Here is a 17,629-nt window from a genome sequence, read left to right on the forward strand (position 1 = left end):
AGAGTCAAACTCAGGCTGTCAGGCTTGGGGCAAGTGCCATCTTACCAACTGGCCAGTTGTATTTTTGTTTTTTCTTTTAATGGTGTGTGTGTGTGTGTCTATGCATACACCCATGGAGGCCAAAAGGGGACATTAGAGTCCCTGGAGCTGATGATCCAGGCAGCTGTGAGTTGCTGGGTACCACAAGTGCTCTTACCCACTGAGTCAACTCTCCAGTCCCCGGTGTAGATTCTAATTGTCACTCTCAGCACCACAGCAACTAAGTGAAGACAGTTCAACAGAAAGGCAGAGCCTGTGGCGTGGAGGGTGCCCATCTGACAGCTGAGCATCATTAGGGGGTGAGCTCTGGGGCGCGGATGGCCTTAGCATGCTCTCCCTAACGCTTTCTTCTCTGAATGGCTAAGTAGTGAGTCCGAGGTTAGCCCTTGCCAGCCAGTCCATGTGGCTGGTTTCTATGCTTCCACACAGCAGCAGAACAGGGGAGGAATGCAGATGGACCACAAAAGTGGAGTCAAAGGTGATGTCAACCCTGTATTTAAATATGATATTATCAGAAAAGAACTGGACCCAGGGAGGGTCTCCAGGAGTCGCTCTGACCTGCAGTGACTGAAGCAAGCAGTTTGACTGGCTTTCCCCAGATCTGCAGACGCCATTGCTGAGATTCAGTGTTTCCAAGGGGGGGAGGCGGCTTGAGATTCACTGCACAGCAAACAACAGGAGCAGCAGCGTGGTAGCACAAGAAGTCTGTCCCCAGGTCCCAGGGTGTGACACGGTAGGTTCTGATTAGTGAGTCGTGCAGTCAGTGCAGTGTGGGGTTCTGAGCACAGCCCTCTTCGAGTGGAGTCACAGGAGAGGCCCAGGCTTAAGATGCATGCATAGGCCTGCATGCAGCACACGTGGCAAAGACACACACAGGTATGTTCACAGTCCACAGAAGATGGCATCGCTCACAGATTTGAGAACCACCTGTTACATGCCTGTTTCTGTTCCCAGCTTCGCTGTGTGTGTCCAAATATGGCCCACAGGCTGCATGAGCCCAAGACAGCTAGGAGCACAGCGCAGCACAAATCATACACTTGTTTAAAAGGCCATGAGGTTGCTTGGTCAGTCGGTTTGTAACTCACATGTGCTGCTCTCCTGTGTGAGCTTTGTAAAGAGAACATCTGTCACAATGTCAAAAGATTGGTCACTGATCTCTGCAGGCTGTATTGATAGACTAGAGGGCAACCCTCCTAAATTGATTGTTTAAAATAAAACAAGTGCTGGGCAGTGGTGGCTCATGCCTTTAATCCCAGCACTCCGGAGATAGTGGCAAGTGTATCTCTGTGAGTTCAAGGCCAGCCTGGTCTACAGAGTGAGTTCCAGGACAGCCAGGGTTACACAAAGAAACCATGTTTAGGAAAGAAAGAAAGAAAGAAAGAAAGAAAGAAAGAAAGAGAGAGAGAGAGAGAGAGGGAGGGAGGGAGGGAGGGAGGGAGGGAGGGAGGGAGGGAGAGAGAGAGAGAGAGAGAGAGAGAGAAAGAAAGAAGAGAAAAGGAAAAAGAAATCAAGTAAGTACAGAAAAATGGTCAGGGCAGATGAAGATAGGACCGATATTCAAAAGATAAAATAACCCATGGATATGAATCCAATTGATTGAAAATCAGACAATGGCCAGGTGTGGTGGCGCATGCCTTTAATTCCAGCACTCAAGAGTCAGAGGCAGGCAAATCTTTGTGCGTTCCAAGCTACCCTGGTCTACAAAGTGAGTTCCAGGATACTCAAAGATACACAAAGAAACCCTGTCTCAACAAAAACGAAAGAAGAAGAAGGAAAAAAAGAAAAGGAAGAAAAAGAAAAATTAATGAAGTGTAATTTTATAACCACCAAACTAAAAATTTAGGAAAACCTTTGTAATGTTTTCATAAAAGGAGCAAAAATGATCTGAAAAACCTTAATACCCATGACCCAGTGAGATATTTTTGTTAAGTTTTGCTCTGACAATCCAAATTTTGTTCCCAGGACGCACATGGTGAACTCAGAGAACTGACATTCACAAATGGTCTTCTGGCCTTGAGAAGTGTGCGTACACACACACACACACACACACACACACACACACACACACGTAATAAAAAGTCAATAACTACTTAGTATTTTAAAAAAAACTGTCAGCAATAAAGCTTATTCCCCAAACCCTAGAGCACCCACCTCTGGGTCATCATTGTCATGAGTAGGGAATTGTAGGAGACAGTTAACTCTAAGCTCTGGGACCTGACGCTGATAGGGACTTCAGTGACGCCAGCCAGTGTGACTGAGTCACAGGCTGATGAGAAGTCAGAGGGCATGGACTGGCATGTAGCGCAGCTAGTAAGGCACTTGCTGAGTATATATGAGGCCCTGAGTTCGATGCCCAGCATCCACAATAAACAAAACCAGAGAACAGAAGGAAGGATCACAGTCTTGAGGAAATGTCCCACAGATGCAGGGAGAGTTCTGACACAGCCATTCTATGCCAGCAGCATCAGCGAGAGTGTCCTGTGCTTTACCAAAATAGCAGTGAGGACGCCCCACAGATTCTAAGGCGCCAGAAACATTGTATCTAAAGAATTAGTTCTGAGCCAGACAGTAAACAAGACTGGACTTGGAAAAACAACACACCCATACACAATCAGAAAAGGGGTAGCACCTGGAAAGGGAAATGCTCACAAAACCAGTGTGGCTTTACAGGACAGATTGTACATTCCTTCTGCTATTTTCCATCCAGAAAACAAAGTACTGACCGCTGTGTGCCAGTCACCCCAGGCAGGCAAGGACGAGGGTGCACCAGGCTTGGTCACTTGACCTTGATGTGGAGAGTCATAGAATTTCAGTCAAGACCGGCATAGTTTGCTCTGTGCTTTTGAGAGCAATCTTGGGCAAAGTTGGATTATTATAAATGATGATTAACAAAGAGTTGATTTGTGTCAAGCTTTAGTTGTTTTTGTTGTTGATTGCTTGGTTAGTTTTTTGAGACAGAAAAAAAAATCCTCATGTACCGCAGACTGGCCTTTATCTCCTGATCCTCTTGCTCCCACCTTCCGAGTGCTGGGGTGCCATCCAGACACTGCGTGTTGATTTTACCATGGCAAGTGGAACCCTTCCATTGTGTCTAAGAACCACGCTAAGAGTTCAGGAGCAAAGAACCTTGACAGTTGACCTAAGCAGAGGATAGGAGGAAGGATTAGATAGTTGAACTGTCTGGGTCTTCTTGGTCAGAAGTCACCTTGCCTTGGCCACACCCCTCTAGCTGAAGCCTGGCTCTAGGTGAGGAGTCACAGCCCTGTGCAGGAACAGCAGCAGCTGCTGGAACAATGAAAGAAAGCTAAGAGCCTGGGTAGGCACACCACAGTCACATCTTTGTGGATGATCCGCTCATGGTGGGTATGCCCATTGTAGGGGCGTATTAGTAAGGTGGTGGTGGTGGTTTCAAGTTGTTAGAAGACAAAGGGTCTTTTGGTTTTGGTTTTGGTTTTTGCTGCCTAGCTGAGTTTTAAAGATGAATGGAAGCTAACCCATCTGAAAGAAGGCGTGAGAAGAATGGCTGAGGAATACTGCAAGGGGCCAGTTCCCTGAAGGGTTAGTATACGTGGAGCACTGGGCTGAACATTTTCCGTGTATCATTTCATTTAACATCCCCAACCAACACTGTCTGCAGTGTCCTTGTGGAAGATGGGGAAGACTGAGGCAGAGAGATAGTAGGTGACTTGACTCTCACAGGCCTGATTGACCCAGATCCTACTCTGTCCATTCTACTTACCTACAGTGAGAGGCAGTGCTTTCTAAACTGCACAGACTTCACGAGGGCAGAATGGGACGGGGACAGACAGACTACAGACAAATACTTCAGCGCACTGTTGTAAGTAAGAAAGCAAGATCCCCAGTATTTGATATCTTGGGAGGGCAGGTCCTCTGGTATCTTCGTTACTGTTTTGTTGCTATGATAAAGTATCTTGACAAAATACACTTAAGGGTTTGTATTTTCAGAGGGATTATATTTTCAGAGTGGCGGGGAAAGCCTGACGGTGGCAAGGAAGTGCTGGCAGGGCAAGGAAGGCGTGGTGGCAGGAGCAAGCCTGTCTGGTCACAGTGCCTCTGCATTTGGGAAGCAGAGTAAAGGAAAGTAGAGCCTTGCTAGAAAGCCTCAAGGCCTGCCCCAGTGATCCACTTCCTCCAGTGAGGCTTGACCTGAAGGTTCCACAACTTCTCAAAACAGCTAGGAACCCCGTGTTCAACTATGTGAGCCAGTGAGGGACATTTTATGTTCAAACTATAACATCTGTAAACCTTTACAAGAAGCTGTATCTACAGATTCCCCCAAAGAGACTTTGTCTACTAAAGAACAGAAGGCATATATAAGACACACACACACACACACACACACACACACACACACACACATATATATATATATCAAACTGAACCAAAGTCAATAAAATCACCAATTAGTCTACTGGTAAAGGAACATTAAGTGTCTCGGTACATCTTGTGATTGCTCCACGTGTGTTGGGGACGTCACTGTGACACAAAGGCAAGTCCATGATGAGCAAGATTTTCAGAAGGACACATAAGATGGAAGCAAGGACATATCATCCAGGATGCAAATCTACCTAGACCATGTGGATTCGTGTAGCGGAGTGACTGAATTTGAAAAACAAAAGCAAAACCTTCTCTACAGATAGCAAAATAGTGCTTTAAAGCTGTTTCTTTTGGACTGGGGACAAGGAAGGGGAAGCCCAGAGCTGGTGGCAGATGGTGTCGTGTTAGACGGTAAGGAGAGACGGCATTTCCAGCTCACAGCTTTTCTGTTTTCTCTATCGTGGAAAACGGTTCTTAATATAGAAACATTAAACAAACATCTAGAAGAAACTGACTCTGGATGAATGATAAAATGGAAGAGCTTTTAAAATAGTCTTTTTAAAAAAAGAGTGTAGGCCTGGAGGGATGGCTCAGTCGTTAAAGGCTAGGCTCACAACCAAAAATAAAAAAAGAGTGTACTACTTTTAAATTGTATGTGTACATATGTGTGTCTGTGTTGTGTGTAGTATTGTGGTGTGTGTGGTGTATGTGTGTTGTGTGTGTCTGTGTCTATGTTATGTATGTTTATGTGTCTGTGTCTGTGTAGTGTGTGTTGTGTATGTCTATGTGTCTGTGTCTGTGTAGTGTGTGTTGTGTATGTCTATGTGTCTGTGTCTGTGTAGTGTGTGTTGTGTATGTCTATGTGTCTGTGTCTGTGTAGTGTGTGTTGTGTATGTCTATGTGTCTGTGTAGTGTGTGTTGTGTATGTCTATGTGTCTGTGTCTGTGTAGTGTGTGTTGTGTATGTCTATGTGTCTGTGTAGTGTGTGTTGTGTATGTCTATGTGTCAGTGTCTGTGTAGTGTGTGTTGTGTATGTCTATGTGTCTGTGTAGTGTGTGTTGTGTATGTCTATGTGTCTGTGTCTGTGTAGTGTGTGTTGTGTATGTCTATGTGTCTGTGTATGTGTAGTGTGTGTTGTGTATGTCTATGTGTCTGTGTAGTGTGTGTTGTGTATGTCTATGTGTCTGTGTAGTGTGTGTTGTGTATGTCTATGTGTCTGTGTCTGTGTAGTGTGTGTTGTGTATGTCTATGTGTCTGTGTAGTGTGTGTTGTGTATGTCTATGTGTCTGTGTAGTGTGTGTTGTGTATGTCTATGTGTCTGTGTAGTGTGTGTTGTGTATGTCTATGTGTCAGTGTCTGTGTAGTGTGTGTTGTGTATGTCTATGTGTCTGTGTAGTGTGTGTTGTGTATGTCTATGTGTCTGTGTCTGTGCAGTGTGTGTTGTGTATGTCTATGTGTCAGTGTCTGTGTAGTGTGTGTTGTGTATGTCTATGTGTCTGTGTAGTGTGTGTTGTGTATGTCTATGTGTCTGTGTATGTGTAGTGTGTGTTGTGTATGTCTATGTGTCTGTGTATGTGTAGTGTGTGTTGTGTATGTCTATGTGTCTGTGTAGTGTGTGTTGTGTATGTCTATGTGTCTGTGTATGTGTAGTGTGTGTTGTGTATGTCTATGTGTCTGTGTATGTGTAGTGTGTGTTGTGTATGTCTATGTGTCTGTGTAGTGTGTGTTGTGTATGTCTATGTGTCTGTGTAGTGTGTGTTGTGTATGTCTATGTGTCTGTGTAGTGTGTGTTGTGTATGTCTATGTGTCTGTGTCTGTGTAGTGTGTGTTGTGTATGTCTATGTGTCTATGTATGTGTAGTGTGTGTTGTGTGTGTCTATGTATGTATAGTGTGTGTCTATGTGTATGTGTTGTGTGTGTCTATGTGTGTGTATATGTAGTGTGTGTTGTGTGTGTCTATGTGTGTGTGTCTATGTGTCTATGTGTAGTGTGTGTTGTGTGTGTCTATGTATGTGTTGTGTGTGTCTATGTGTGTGTATATGTAGTGTGTGTTGTGTGTGTCTGTGGGGAGGGTACTCCACAGAAGAAGGGTTATTAGTACATACTGCTTGCAGAAGACAGGTGTTCAGTTCTCAGCACCCGCCTCAGGCGGTTCACAACTGTTTATAGGTCCAACCACAGGGCATCCAGACTCCTGTTCTTGACGCCAGCGGCGCCCACACTCACATGTACTCACCCACTCAGAGACATTTTAAAAAAAATGTGTCAGTTGGGTAAAATAGTCAAGAGATTTCCCCGAAACAGGAAAACACACACACACACACACACACAAGCTGGTATTTAATTCATTTTAGTTAATTGGTTAATTGTTAGTTTTTTGAGACAGGGTCTTGCTTTATAGTCCAGACTGGCCTGGAACTTACTATGTATCCCAGGTTGGCTTTGAATTCATGGCAGTCTTCCTGCCTCAGCCTCTGGGATATCAGGTGTGCCCCTCCACACTCAGCTTAACAAGATGGTGTTTAATGAGATCTATGCAGAGTCTTGGACTGGCTTAAGGAAAGGGCTCACTACCTAAACAAAGCATGGAGCACCGTTGCACCCTCGCTGTAGCGGGAAGCCAGAAGTCTTCTGTGAGCAAAGATGGAGTTAATGACGTCTATAAACCCAGATCACAGGAAACAGGTGCGAGAGTCCCCCTACCTTCTCTGTATTTCCAGACAGTTTCTCTGTTGTGATTTGAGTCATTCTGATCACAAAGATTATCAGACACTTCCATTCAATAGATACACTGAACTCTCTCCAAATTTCTTGAGATACGTAACATAGACATCACTCTAGCCCTGACTTTGTATAAACCAAATGAACAAAACACTTTTTGACATCTCGAATTAGAGGTTGGAGAAGGGGCTCGGTGGTTAAGAGTAGTGACTGCTCTTCCAGAGGACCCAGGTTTTAGCCCCAGCACCCCATGACACTCACCACTGCCTGTAATACCAGTTCCTGGGGAAACTATTGTCCTCTTCTGACTTCCGTGGGCACCAGGCATGCACATGGCGCACAGTTAAGCCTCTGTTTAATAAAGGGGCGTATCTATGCTGTAAGAATGTAGGAATACAAATTTGTCTCCCGTGAGACTCAATTCTAACAGTAGCTTTTTTCACCGTTTGGATTTTCCTCAGTGGGGGAAAGAAAATCAAAATGCCAATCACCTGTCTGTGATCCATTGTGGTGTGAGCAACCCTGGTTTGGGCAGGGACAGCACACCACCTGGGTCCTCTGTGTGAGTCTGATTTCCAGGGGGGTGATGGGGTGAGGAAAGGCACGCAGCTAGGACTTCGCTGATGCAGAAACGTCCATTAATTTTATGAACACAAAAGTAGGCAGAAATGAGTCCTTTGTAGCCGGAGTAGTAGGACATCAGTCATCACAGGCATGTGACCTTGGAACTGAAGTAGTCAGGTCCTCCGTGCCCAGGAGGACTCCCCCTGAGCAGGCGGGCACAGGTGGGTTTCATTTGTGCTGCTCATGACCTTGAGGCCTCCACAGGGTGCCGGGAGCTGCTTCCTGCCGGGCCCTGCTTGCCACAAACACGGCCCGCTAAAGTGGCTCGGAAGCAGTTTGATCATGGGACGAGAAATGCCAATCTAACCCATTTGCCGTTGATTTCTTAAGCAGATTCAGGGACACAGGACGAAGCCCAGCTTTTGCAGGAATGGTTTAAGCTGGTTCTGGAGAAGAATAAATTAATGCGCTATGAGTCGGAGCTACTGATCATGTAAGTAAGACAACACGGATAACAGTGAGTGCTAACAGCCGGGTAGCTGGGCGCGGGTGGCTCACCGTCCTTGGCTGGAGTCCCGGGGTTTTTCTTCTTCGTGCATACGGAACAGTGATTGAGGCAAATTGGTATTTTGTGTCTTGCATATCATGCTGGCATTAGTGGAAAGAGTCTTTAGTGTCCTCTCTCTCTTCCGAGTTCAGTGGCTAAAACAGATTTCAGTAGCAGGTCAGGAGCAAGACGGCAGCTGGACCGTTCCTGGCCCCCAGTAACAAACCATCAGTGGGAATGCTATCCTTGGCCTATGTGTGAGCCATGGGAAATCTGCCTGACCACTTCCTGGTGGCTTTAACAAAAGAAGGACTGAACACTAGCTGTCTGGGATCTGTCTTCTTGGAGAAAGGGCTGGTAGCCTGGTCAGCTGGTCAGAATGAAGACTTATGGTTCACCACCCGATCCTGAAACAAAGGATGCTGCCAGCAGTCTGGAGAGAGAAAATGGCCTTGAGAATAAACCACTGAGTTCCAGAGTTAGGTTGGGAGTTTTCGTTTTCACTTCAACCCTGAGTGGTCATCTGGGGAGCTTTGAGAGGGGGGTCCACTCTTTCCTGCCAGGTTCTGAACCAGGTGAGAAATAGGTAAGCCCACCAAATATTACCTTTATTATTATTAGTGACTAATGACCAAGGCCAAGAACCCGGGCCGGGTCACTAACTAGTTTCTTAGGGTTCTCACAGCAGCAGGAACATTTCCCTTAGTCTGGAAGCCGGAAGTGCACGTGAAGGGGCCGAGGGAGCCGCTTTCTCCCAGATCCTTGCACAGGGACTCCTTCCTTGCCTCTTCCACTTCTTGTGGCTCTAGGCGTTCTTTGGGGGTGGCTGTGTCGCACAGCCTTCTCTCTGTGTCTATGTCTTCTTGTCTGTCTCTTCGAAAGTCTTCTCACTGGGCTGAGGGCTCACTGATATAATCTGGAATGTAGCCATCTCAAGGTCCCTAACCACGTCTGAAAGACCCCTTTTAAAGCAACATCCGATTCACTATTCCCAGGGCTTAGGATGTGGAAATGTCTTTCTTATTCAACCTTCTACACTAGCCAAATCTCAGAAATGGATATAGCTACCTCATGAAAAAAGGAAGGGGACCTACTTGATTTTTAGGGGAAAGGTTTTATCCTAGACCCTTGGGTCTCAAGGTCAATGAGGGGGTGATCCCCAGAGACTATTTAGCAAAGGCCAGGGAGATGTGCTTGGTTGTCACACTCGGGGCTGTGACCAAAGGCTACTGAATACAGGCCAAGGATGCTGCTAAGCTTTCTTCCTGTAGTTCACAGGGCAGCTCCTCCTGTCACCTACATGGAGTCAGCAGCCTAAGCGGGCAGCACTGTGAAATCTTACCAAAGCACGTAGCAAAGCCTAGGGAGCCTGAGAACACATGCTTGCCAGAGATAGACCGAGCCTGGGAGAGAAGAAGTGAGGTGAACATGCCCTATCTATCTCTCTAAAATCTACCTGAGAGTGGGGATAGGAGGGGCTGAAGGAGGGGGCCAGGAGTTACAGTCACTACTCACTACCCCCTGGAAGGGAGTGCCAGGCACAGGGAAATCTAGCAATCATTTGAATATCTGTCCATATCTGCCTCATATGCAGCCATACTGTCTGCATTGGAGTTAGGTCTGACTTGTCCTTCCAACAGAAATTTATCAAGAACATCTTCTCTGCACTGGGAACTCAGCTGGTTTCTATAAAAACAGGCTGTAGCCAGGCACCTTGGGTGGTGCAAGCCTGGAACCTCAGCCCTTTGGAGGTTGGGGACAGGCGGGGCAGAGAAGTGAACGCATGACAAGAAGGGTTCTGTGAAGGATACAAGAGTCTGTCTTGGGGAGGAGGGAGGCGAACTGGGGCTGCAGCCAAGCCATCAGCTTCACCAGAGAGAGCTCAGGCCAAGGACTTTCTCCTCTGAAAGAGGTCAAAGAGGACAACCGGGGTGTGTGCACTGGACAGAGGCATGTTTGAAGGGTAGGGCTTGGTTGGAGGAAGACCTGTGTGAGCAAGGAAAGATGTCTTAGATTGGCATGTCAGGTCAGACCCCTCAGGAAGCAAAGTTAAGGCAGAATGAGTGATACGTGAGATTCCTTGAGGAGGACTCCTGTGAAGGACAAAGAGAAAGGAGACAGGATAGTGGGAGAGTCTTGGGCCCTACTGCAGTTCTGGTTCCTTGTAAAAAACAGAGGGAGGGAGGGAGGGAGGGAGGGAGGGAGGGAGGGAAGGAGGGAGGGAGGGAGGGAGGGAGGGAGGGAGGGAGGGAGGGAGGGAGGGAAGAAAAAAGGGAGGGAGGGAGACTTGGGCTGGAGGAGTTCTGCTTGTGAATAGCTCTGAGACCCAGCCAAGGCAGAGGAGCATCAGAATAGAGAGCCCATCAGAGAGCTCCGTGTTTGGAAGGACTTGCCAGTTCTCACACCACTGTGATGCTTAGCCCATGGCGGGGAGTCACCCAGGAATAACAGGACTTCAATGAGACATTGAAGCTGATTCTATAGCAGCCTCTTTGTTGCTAAGCTTCTCCCAGAGAGTTTCCTCTGAGATCTGAGCTACCACCATCTCCGAGCTCCTGCAGAGGACCCAGGTGTCAGTAATAAGACAGGACTTTAGCTGAAGCAGCTTTAGAAGGAAAAGTAGTAGCAGGTCTGGGGATGTAGTTCAGCTGGTAGAATACTTATCTAGCATTCGGAAAGCCCCGGGTTCAAATCCCAGCACCACCGGGTTAATGGCACACATCTGAAATACAAACATTGTATGTAGGGGCAGAGGGGGTGGCAGGAAGTGCAGAAGTTCAAGGTGACATAGCAAGTCTGAGGCCAGCCTGCACTACAGGAAAGCCCATCTCAAAAACAAAGGAGCAAAATAAATACGGAAACTACTAGCAACAACACTGTCACCGGTACACAGGCAACCACAGGTCAGGTCTGCAAGAGCAAGTCCCAAGAGGAGGAATGGAGGGACCCATTCCCAACTGTCAGTCTCTCTGTGGCCCCAGGGAACAGTGTCCCTAAGCCCCTCTCCTGTCTCACCCTCCGGGTCTGTGGGGTGCATTGCTGTGGACCCTTCAACCCCATGGGGGCCACTCAGTGCTTCTCCCCCTTACAGTCTTTTCTTAAGGATCATGTGACTCTAACTACCACCTCTTGACATCACATCTGTCTAGGTCCTCATTTCTCTGCTGAGCTCTGGAGTGGCATTTGGGAGTCCCCCAAACAATGCATGGGCCAGCATCTGGGGAGCTACAAGGGAGGAATGCCTGAGACATCCCCAGGCTCTGAAAAGTCAAGTCCCTAACTGGCTGTCAAAGAGGACTCAGCTCCACTTCCTGCTCTGCTGGTCCCCCAGAGCAAACCTCAAGGAACAGTTTGGTGGCCTTCAACATGACCCCCTCTAGCCATTTTATCTTCCTCAGATCCAGCAATCTCAGTCATCTTTCTAGGCACCTCTGGTGGCCCCAGCAGTAGCAACACCTTCTGTTTAGAGATATTAAAATAGTCCAGTTTTAATGGGAAAAAGCTTGTGCTGGCCACTGTTTGCGGCTACCTCCATTGATGCTTCCACAAACTCCCTATTAATGGCGGGGACATTTTCTTGTCCTCAGGGCCCAGGAGCTAGAACTAGAAGATCACCAAAGGAGACTGGAGCAGAAGCTACGACAGAAGATGCTCAAGGATGGTGAGTGTGGCACAGGTGTGGGGCCCTTGCTGAAGACACGCCCACCCCAGGACCTTTGAGCAAAGCATGCTATAGACTGGTGGAGAGCCCATCCCGCCTTGCACAGCCACTGGTCTGAGAGCCAGAGCACAAAGCCAGCCTGTTCCTTGACCACCTCCGAAGCCCAGCAGGTCTCTGGCTGGTGTCATTCACTTGTGAGAGCCACATTTCCATCATCCTGTGTGTTGATAAAAATAAAGCAACTTATTTTAATGTTTAAATGTATGCTTGTTAAGGTGGAGTCTTGTGGTGTAGCCCAAGCTGACCTTGAACACCCAGGCTTCCTGCCTCTATATATTTGTTACTTTTCTCATGGCTATAACCAAACACCTGAAGAGGTTTATTTTGCCTCACAATTTGAGGGGGCACTGTCCACCATGCCTGGAAGGCATGGCCACTGGTGGGTCTGTGGTGGGAGGAGCATGCAGCACCTGTCTGCTCTTAATTAAGTAGGACGCAGAGATAGGATAGAAAGCAGAGCAAGACTATAGCCATCCCCTCCCTGACAATGATCCCGTTCCTCCAGTGAGGTCCCACCCCCCAAAAGATCAGAAAAGCTTCCAAAGCAATGCCACCATATAGAAACCAAGTGTTGAAACACATGAGCTGGTGGGGGAGATTTTCCTACTAAAACCATACTGCTCAGCCTCTTACCTACTGGGATCCCCCGCATATACCACCATGCCCAGCAAGCACCATGGTATCCATGTATTTACTTAGGCTTGGCAGATGACAAGACCAGCCTCTCCCCACTGGGAGTTTGTGATCTCAGTGGGAGAGCAGTAGCCAGATCCGTCATTACAGTACATGAGGACGGTAGAAGTCGTCGGGGGGGGGGGGGGGAGGTCCAGAGAAGCCAGGCCTGGGAATAAGAATATTCCCTGCTGGCCTTGGCTGGGACTGTGACAGGGCATTGTGCATGAGACAATTGTCCCGCCAGTACTTAGGAATTCATTGACTCCAGCCTTAAGAGCATCTTTCTGAGGTGTGCCTGTGGGTTTGTGGGCCTGCTCTATGATGACTTCCTTACACTGACATCTTACAGGTCTAGATCTCACAGAACTCGCATTGTCCCAGCCTTACTGAGTTGCCTGGTACTGGGAAAGCACACCACATACTAGCCACCGGCAGTTTTGGTTAAGTATTTTATCCATGTCTTAAGATTTGAAAAACCCGAGTCACAGTGAACAGAAATAATCTCTTAAAGTGAGAGCAGCTGGGCTCCAATTTAGCAGGAGACCACAAACTCATCTCCCACCCATGGAAGTGATTTATAGCCCCCCCCCCCCCAATTGAAACTCTCCCTCTGAAGTTGGCCTTAAATTGCAGCCTTCCTCGGCCTCCCAAGTACTGGGACTACAGGCAAGCACCAACATACCCAGCTCAGACTGTATATTTTTTTTAAACTACACTTTTACTTATCTGTGTGTGGGGGTGGGGGACACAATGCCCCCCCCAGCACACATGTGGAGATCAGAGGACAGTTTGTGGAAGCTAGTTCTCTCCTTCCACTGTATGGGTCCTAGGAATTGAGTTCAGGTCGTTAGATAAAGGTGCTTGCTATCAAGTCTATCTGCTGAGCCATTTCTGTTTCTAAGAAACCCTATAGGGTGGCACTATATAGCACTATTAAGAAAGGTGTACAAAGAAGTCATAGTGGTGCATGCCTGCAATCCCAGCAGCAAAGAACAAGAGGGACCTTAACTAGAACAATGTGGAACCCAAGAACCAACTCCTGAACATTGTCCTGAGGCCTCCGCGCACATTCCGTAGTGGTGCCTGCCTCTAATCCCTGTACTTTGGAGGTAGAGGCAGGAGCATCAGAAGTTCAAGACCAATCTCAGCTATATAAAAGTTTGAGACCCGCCAGGGATAGAGGAGATGGCACACACACACACACACACACACACACACACACACACACACACACGTAATGTTTAAAACAAAACAAAAGGTACAATTTATTATTATATACAAATGGCAGAAGAGTTGTTCTCATTGACATAGGAGCCCCTGATGCAGGCAGTTTGATTTGATGTGGCTCAGCTGTGCTTAGGAAAGCAGCCTTCTCCTGTTTGGTGTCTTCCTTAGAGGTGAAGGAGAGTTAAGGCTTGACAGGGTGTTGCTGCATTAAATTCTCTTTCTCTCAAGTGCCCCTACACACTCATATACACAAACATGCACATGCAAACATATGCATGAACACACATGCACAAACACACACATGCACACTATGTGTGCACACACAGGCACATGCACATGAACACACACGCGCACACATGTGAAATTTAAGCTGACTATGGCACAAAGTGCCCACGTTTCTCCTCCGTGGCTTTAAGGGCAGCTCCTTGGTGTTAAATTCACTTCCTTGTATAGGATATAACAAGCCCAGAACAATTGTGAACTCCCACGCTAAGAATTCTCCTGGCACCAGTCTTACCCGAGGGCTGATTTTTTTTTTTCTTCTGCATTTCTTTAGAGGGCCAGAAAGATGAGAATGATCAAAAGGAGGAGCAAGAAATATTCAAGCAGATGATTCAGGTGATTGAGCAAAGAAACAAGCTTGTGGATTCTCTGGAGGAACAGCGTGTCAAGGAAAGAACCCAAGACCAACACTTTGAAAACTTCGTTCTCTCCAGAGGCTGTCAACTCAGCAGGACTTAGATGCCCCTCCCCCACTGAAGCCAGAGAACCAAGAGCGCCACCCTTTCTCACCCAGGCACTGAATTTAGAAAGGAAGAAAGGACATTAAACGCCTCTCATATGAGTTCCGCGTGGTAGTTCATATTTGTAATCTCTGCTGAAGAAAGCTGAAGCAGGAGGTTTGCTGTGAGTTTCAGGCTAGCCTGCATTATACAGGGAGATCCTGTCTCAAAAGACAAGCATCTTTTTATAGGTCTTATAGCTGTTTTGGCTTCCCAAGGTTTTCCCCAAGTCTTTAATGACCAAGTGACAAAGGCCCTTGAGCTCGGCAGTGCACATGAGCCAGTCCTGAGAGTGGAGGCAATCTTGGCAGACGGCCAGCATTGTTTGCTCCCTGGAAAGTCACACAGGCTTGACCTCCCCACTGCCTTTGTCATTTTCTTTTATAATTCATTGAGTTACATGTTTTAAGACTTTTAAGAAATGCCTTTTCATTAATACGCCCATATTTGTCTTTTTCGCACGGCTGACCAGTTTCCAAATGTCAGGACACAGCAGCGGCAGTTTAAAGATTAGCGTAATATTTAAATTGTGTTTCCAGAGAAAGCAGAGAAACCCTGAGATTACTGATTAAATAAAGCCAATAACTCATATAGCAGGTGTTAATTCAATCCAGGGTGAATTTAATTTACCAGGTATATTTATAAGCCTTAATATAATATACATAAGCAATGAGAGTTGAACAAAACATTTGAGCCTTAATTTAATTTTTTTTTTGACAATGGAAAAAGGAAATAAAACTTTAAGTCTGTGCCAGCGAGATCCTTGGTTTTCACCAAATCCGCTACCATAAGAAGCCTGTTGTTCCCAAAATGCTCTACTTCTAGCCCTGGATCATCATAAGTGCTTCTAGGAAATGAATGGTTTTAAAGTGCTTTCTGAGGGAGCTTTGGTGATGGCAGAAAGGGAAGCTTTCATTTGTTGGCAAAACACCGGTGAGCTGGCATTGCTACTGGAAAACACACTGTGGTCCCAGGGCACCCAGTTTTACCATGGTTGTCTGTGGTCCTATTAAGTGCATAACCTCTTTAAGACAAAAAAAAAAAAAAACACACACTTCTGACTTCCAGGTAGAACTGAAGGCAATGTGTCCCCATCAATCTAACTCCAAACTGAGTCAGGAGCATGTGTATGCGTGCATGCATGTGTGGGTGTGCGTGCGTGGCATGAGTGTGTGCATGCGTACATGTGTGTGCGTGTGTGTTTGTGAGACATTTTAAATCTGCAAAAAATAAAATGTTTGTGGATTGAGTGCAGCTGCTGGGCTTCCTTGCATATTTGGACAGTGCGGACAAGGAGGAGAGAAGACAAGATTTAGAATGGTGCTATGTTTGTCATAGAAGAGTGGATTGTTCTCCTTTGATGGAATTCTTAAAAGATTTAGCTGCTAGTGATGAGAGAGACTAAAGGACTCTTCAGTGTGTACCTGGCCACTCATATCCATGAGTATTTAAATGTTTCACCAGACTCGGGTGCTTTGTAGCTGCTGACTGTAACTGGTGACTGGATTTTTCTCAGTCTAAGCTGACTCATTAATTACTTCCATCTGAGGTGTTGTCTGTGTGGTCCAACCTGGCTGGGGGGCAGCCAGATCTAGATGCATATAATTAGCCCCAGTCAGCCAGTACAACCCTCTATGGCACCCTAAAGTTCAACAGTTGTCTTTACTCCCTTCTCTTCCTTTTTTGTTTTTATTTTTATTTTCTAGAATCAAGTCTTCTAATGGGTTCAGTTCTAATACTGGTGAACAGTGGAGGCCTTTTCCTATCTACCTATTAACCTGCAAACACTGCCATTTCTGGCTCTGTATGTATTTGCATACTTAGTGGACATGGGTCACGTGATTGCCCATTCTTCATATTCTCCTAGGTTACCATTTGGAGAGGCCTTTCAAAACAAAGATATTACCATATAAACAGCATAAAGCCTAGATGTTTGAGGCAGTGATTTGCATAGTAATAAAGATGTATAAAGAACACCAAAATAATATTTTCAGCCAGGCATGATGATACATTCCTTTTAATCCCAGCACTCAAGAGGCAGAGGCAGGTGGATCTCTTTGAGTTCCAAGACAGCCTGATTTACATAACGAATTCCATGTCAGCCAAGGTTGCATAGACAAATCTTGTCTCAAAAATTATTTTTTCAGCCCCAGGCATTGAGAAAAATATTGGATACACAGGAATAAGCTCATTTTGAGAAAGAGATGTGTAACTCCAGTTTTTATTTTCCCAGTTAGTTGAAAGCACACTGTATGATGTCTGTGTGTATTTAACAGAGGATATGAGTTTCCGGTGCCTAGGGTGTCATTGTGAAAAAGAATTGGCACTTGTTTTAACTAGTTATATTAAAAGGGATTCTCCCAAAATGGCCAGGAGAGAGGGCGATCTTGGCCCTACTGTTGGGTTATCAAGCTGTGGCTGCTGGATTGCTTAAAAGAGTTTGATTTCTTTCAACGGAGAATGTTCTAGACCCTTAAAATGTTTTGTGCGATGGAGCAGGTTTGTGAAAGGATTCTGAACTGCTCCACAGAAGAGCCCCGAGTAGAAAGTCAAGAAGAAACTGGCATCAAGCTCCAGCCTGGGGTCATATTTCACAGCCAGCCTCCCACGGCATCCGAAATCAAGCCAGACAGGTTTTTATCATCACGAGCTCATAATTTTACCCACGCTGGATCAAGAATTGTTCTTAAGTGTGGTCTCTCCAACCATCCATCTATTGATCTACTTATTCAACATTCTCTGAGTGTTGGTGGGGTGTTGGGTGTCAGGTTACAGAAAAGGGGGTTGCCCTCCTCCACCTCCAAAGAGATACACAGGTCGGGAACTCACTGCCTTCCCCAAAGAAAAGCATTTAAAAAAAAGAAGGAAGAAAGGAAGACAGAGAAAGAAAGAAAGAAAGAAAGAAAGAAAGAAAGAAAGGAAGGAAGGAAGGAAGGAAGGAAGGAAGGAAGGAAGGAAGGGAAGGAAGGAAGGAAGGAAAAAAGCTTCTCTGCTGACTACTGTAGGCTGGCAATA

The 17,629-nt window shown here is 46.4% G+C and overlaps 1 protein-coding gene across 1 annotated transcript in view; it reads left to right on the forward strand.

Annotated features, from left to right (window-relative positions):
• The window catches only part of Mical2 (microtubule associated monooxygenase, calponin and LIM domain containing 2), a 199,170-nt gene extending 184,537 nt beyond the window's left edge, over positions 1–14,633 (forward strand). Inside the window, exons 34-36 of the mRNA XM_075971915.1 lie at positions 8,056–8,155; positions 11,797–11,870; positions 14,389–14,633. Of these exons, the coding sequence (XP_075828030.1) occupies positions 8,056–8,155; positions 11,797–11,870; positions 14,389–14,573 (359 nt within the window). The 3' untranslated portion in view covers positions 14,574–14,633. The remainder of the gene's footprint in view (positions 1–8,055; positions 8,156–11,796; positions 11,871–14,388) is intronic.
• Positions 14,634–17,629: the final 2,996 nt, after the last annotated feature.

The sequence above is a fragment of the Microtus pennsylvanicus genome, chromosome 5, assembly GCF_037038515.1.
Source record: "Microtus pennsylvanicus isolate mMicPen1 chromosome 5, mMicPen1.hap1, whole genome shotgun sequence".
In the NCBI taxonomy this organism is placed as follows: Eukaryota; Metazoa; Chordata; class Mammalia; order Rodentia; family Cricetidae; genus Microtus; species Microtus pennsylvanicus.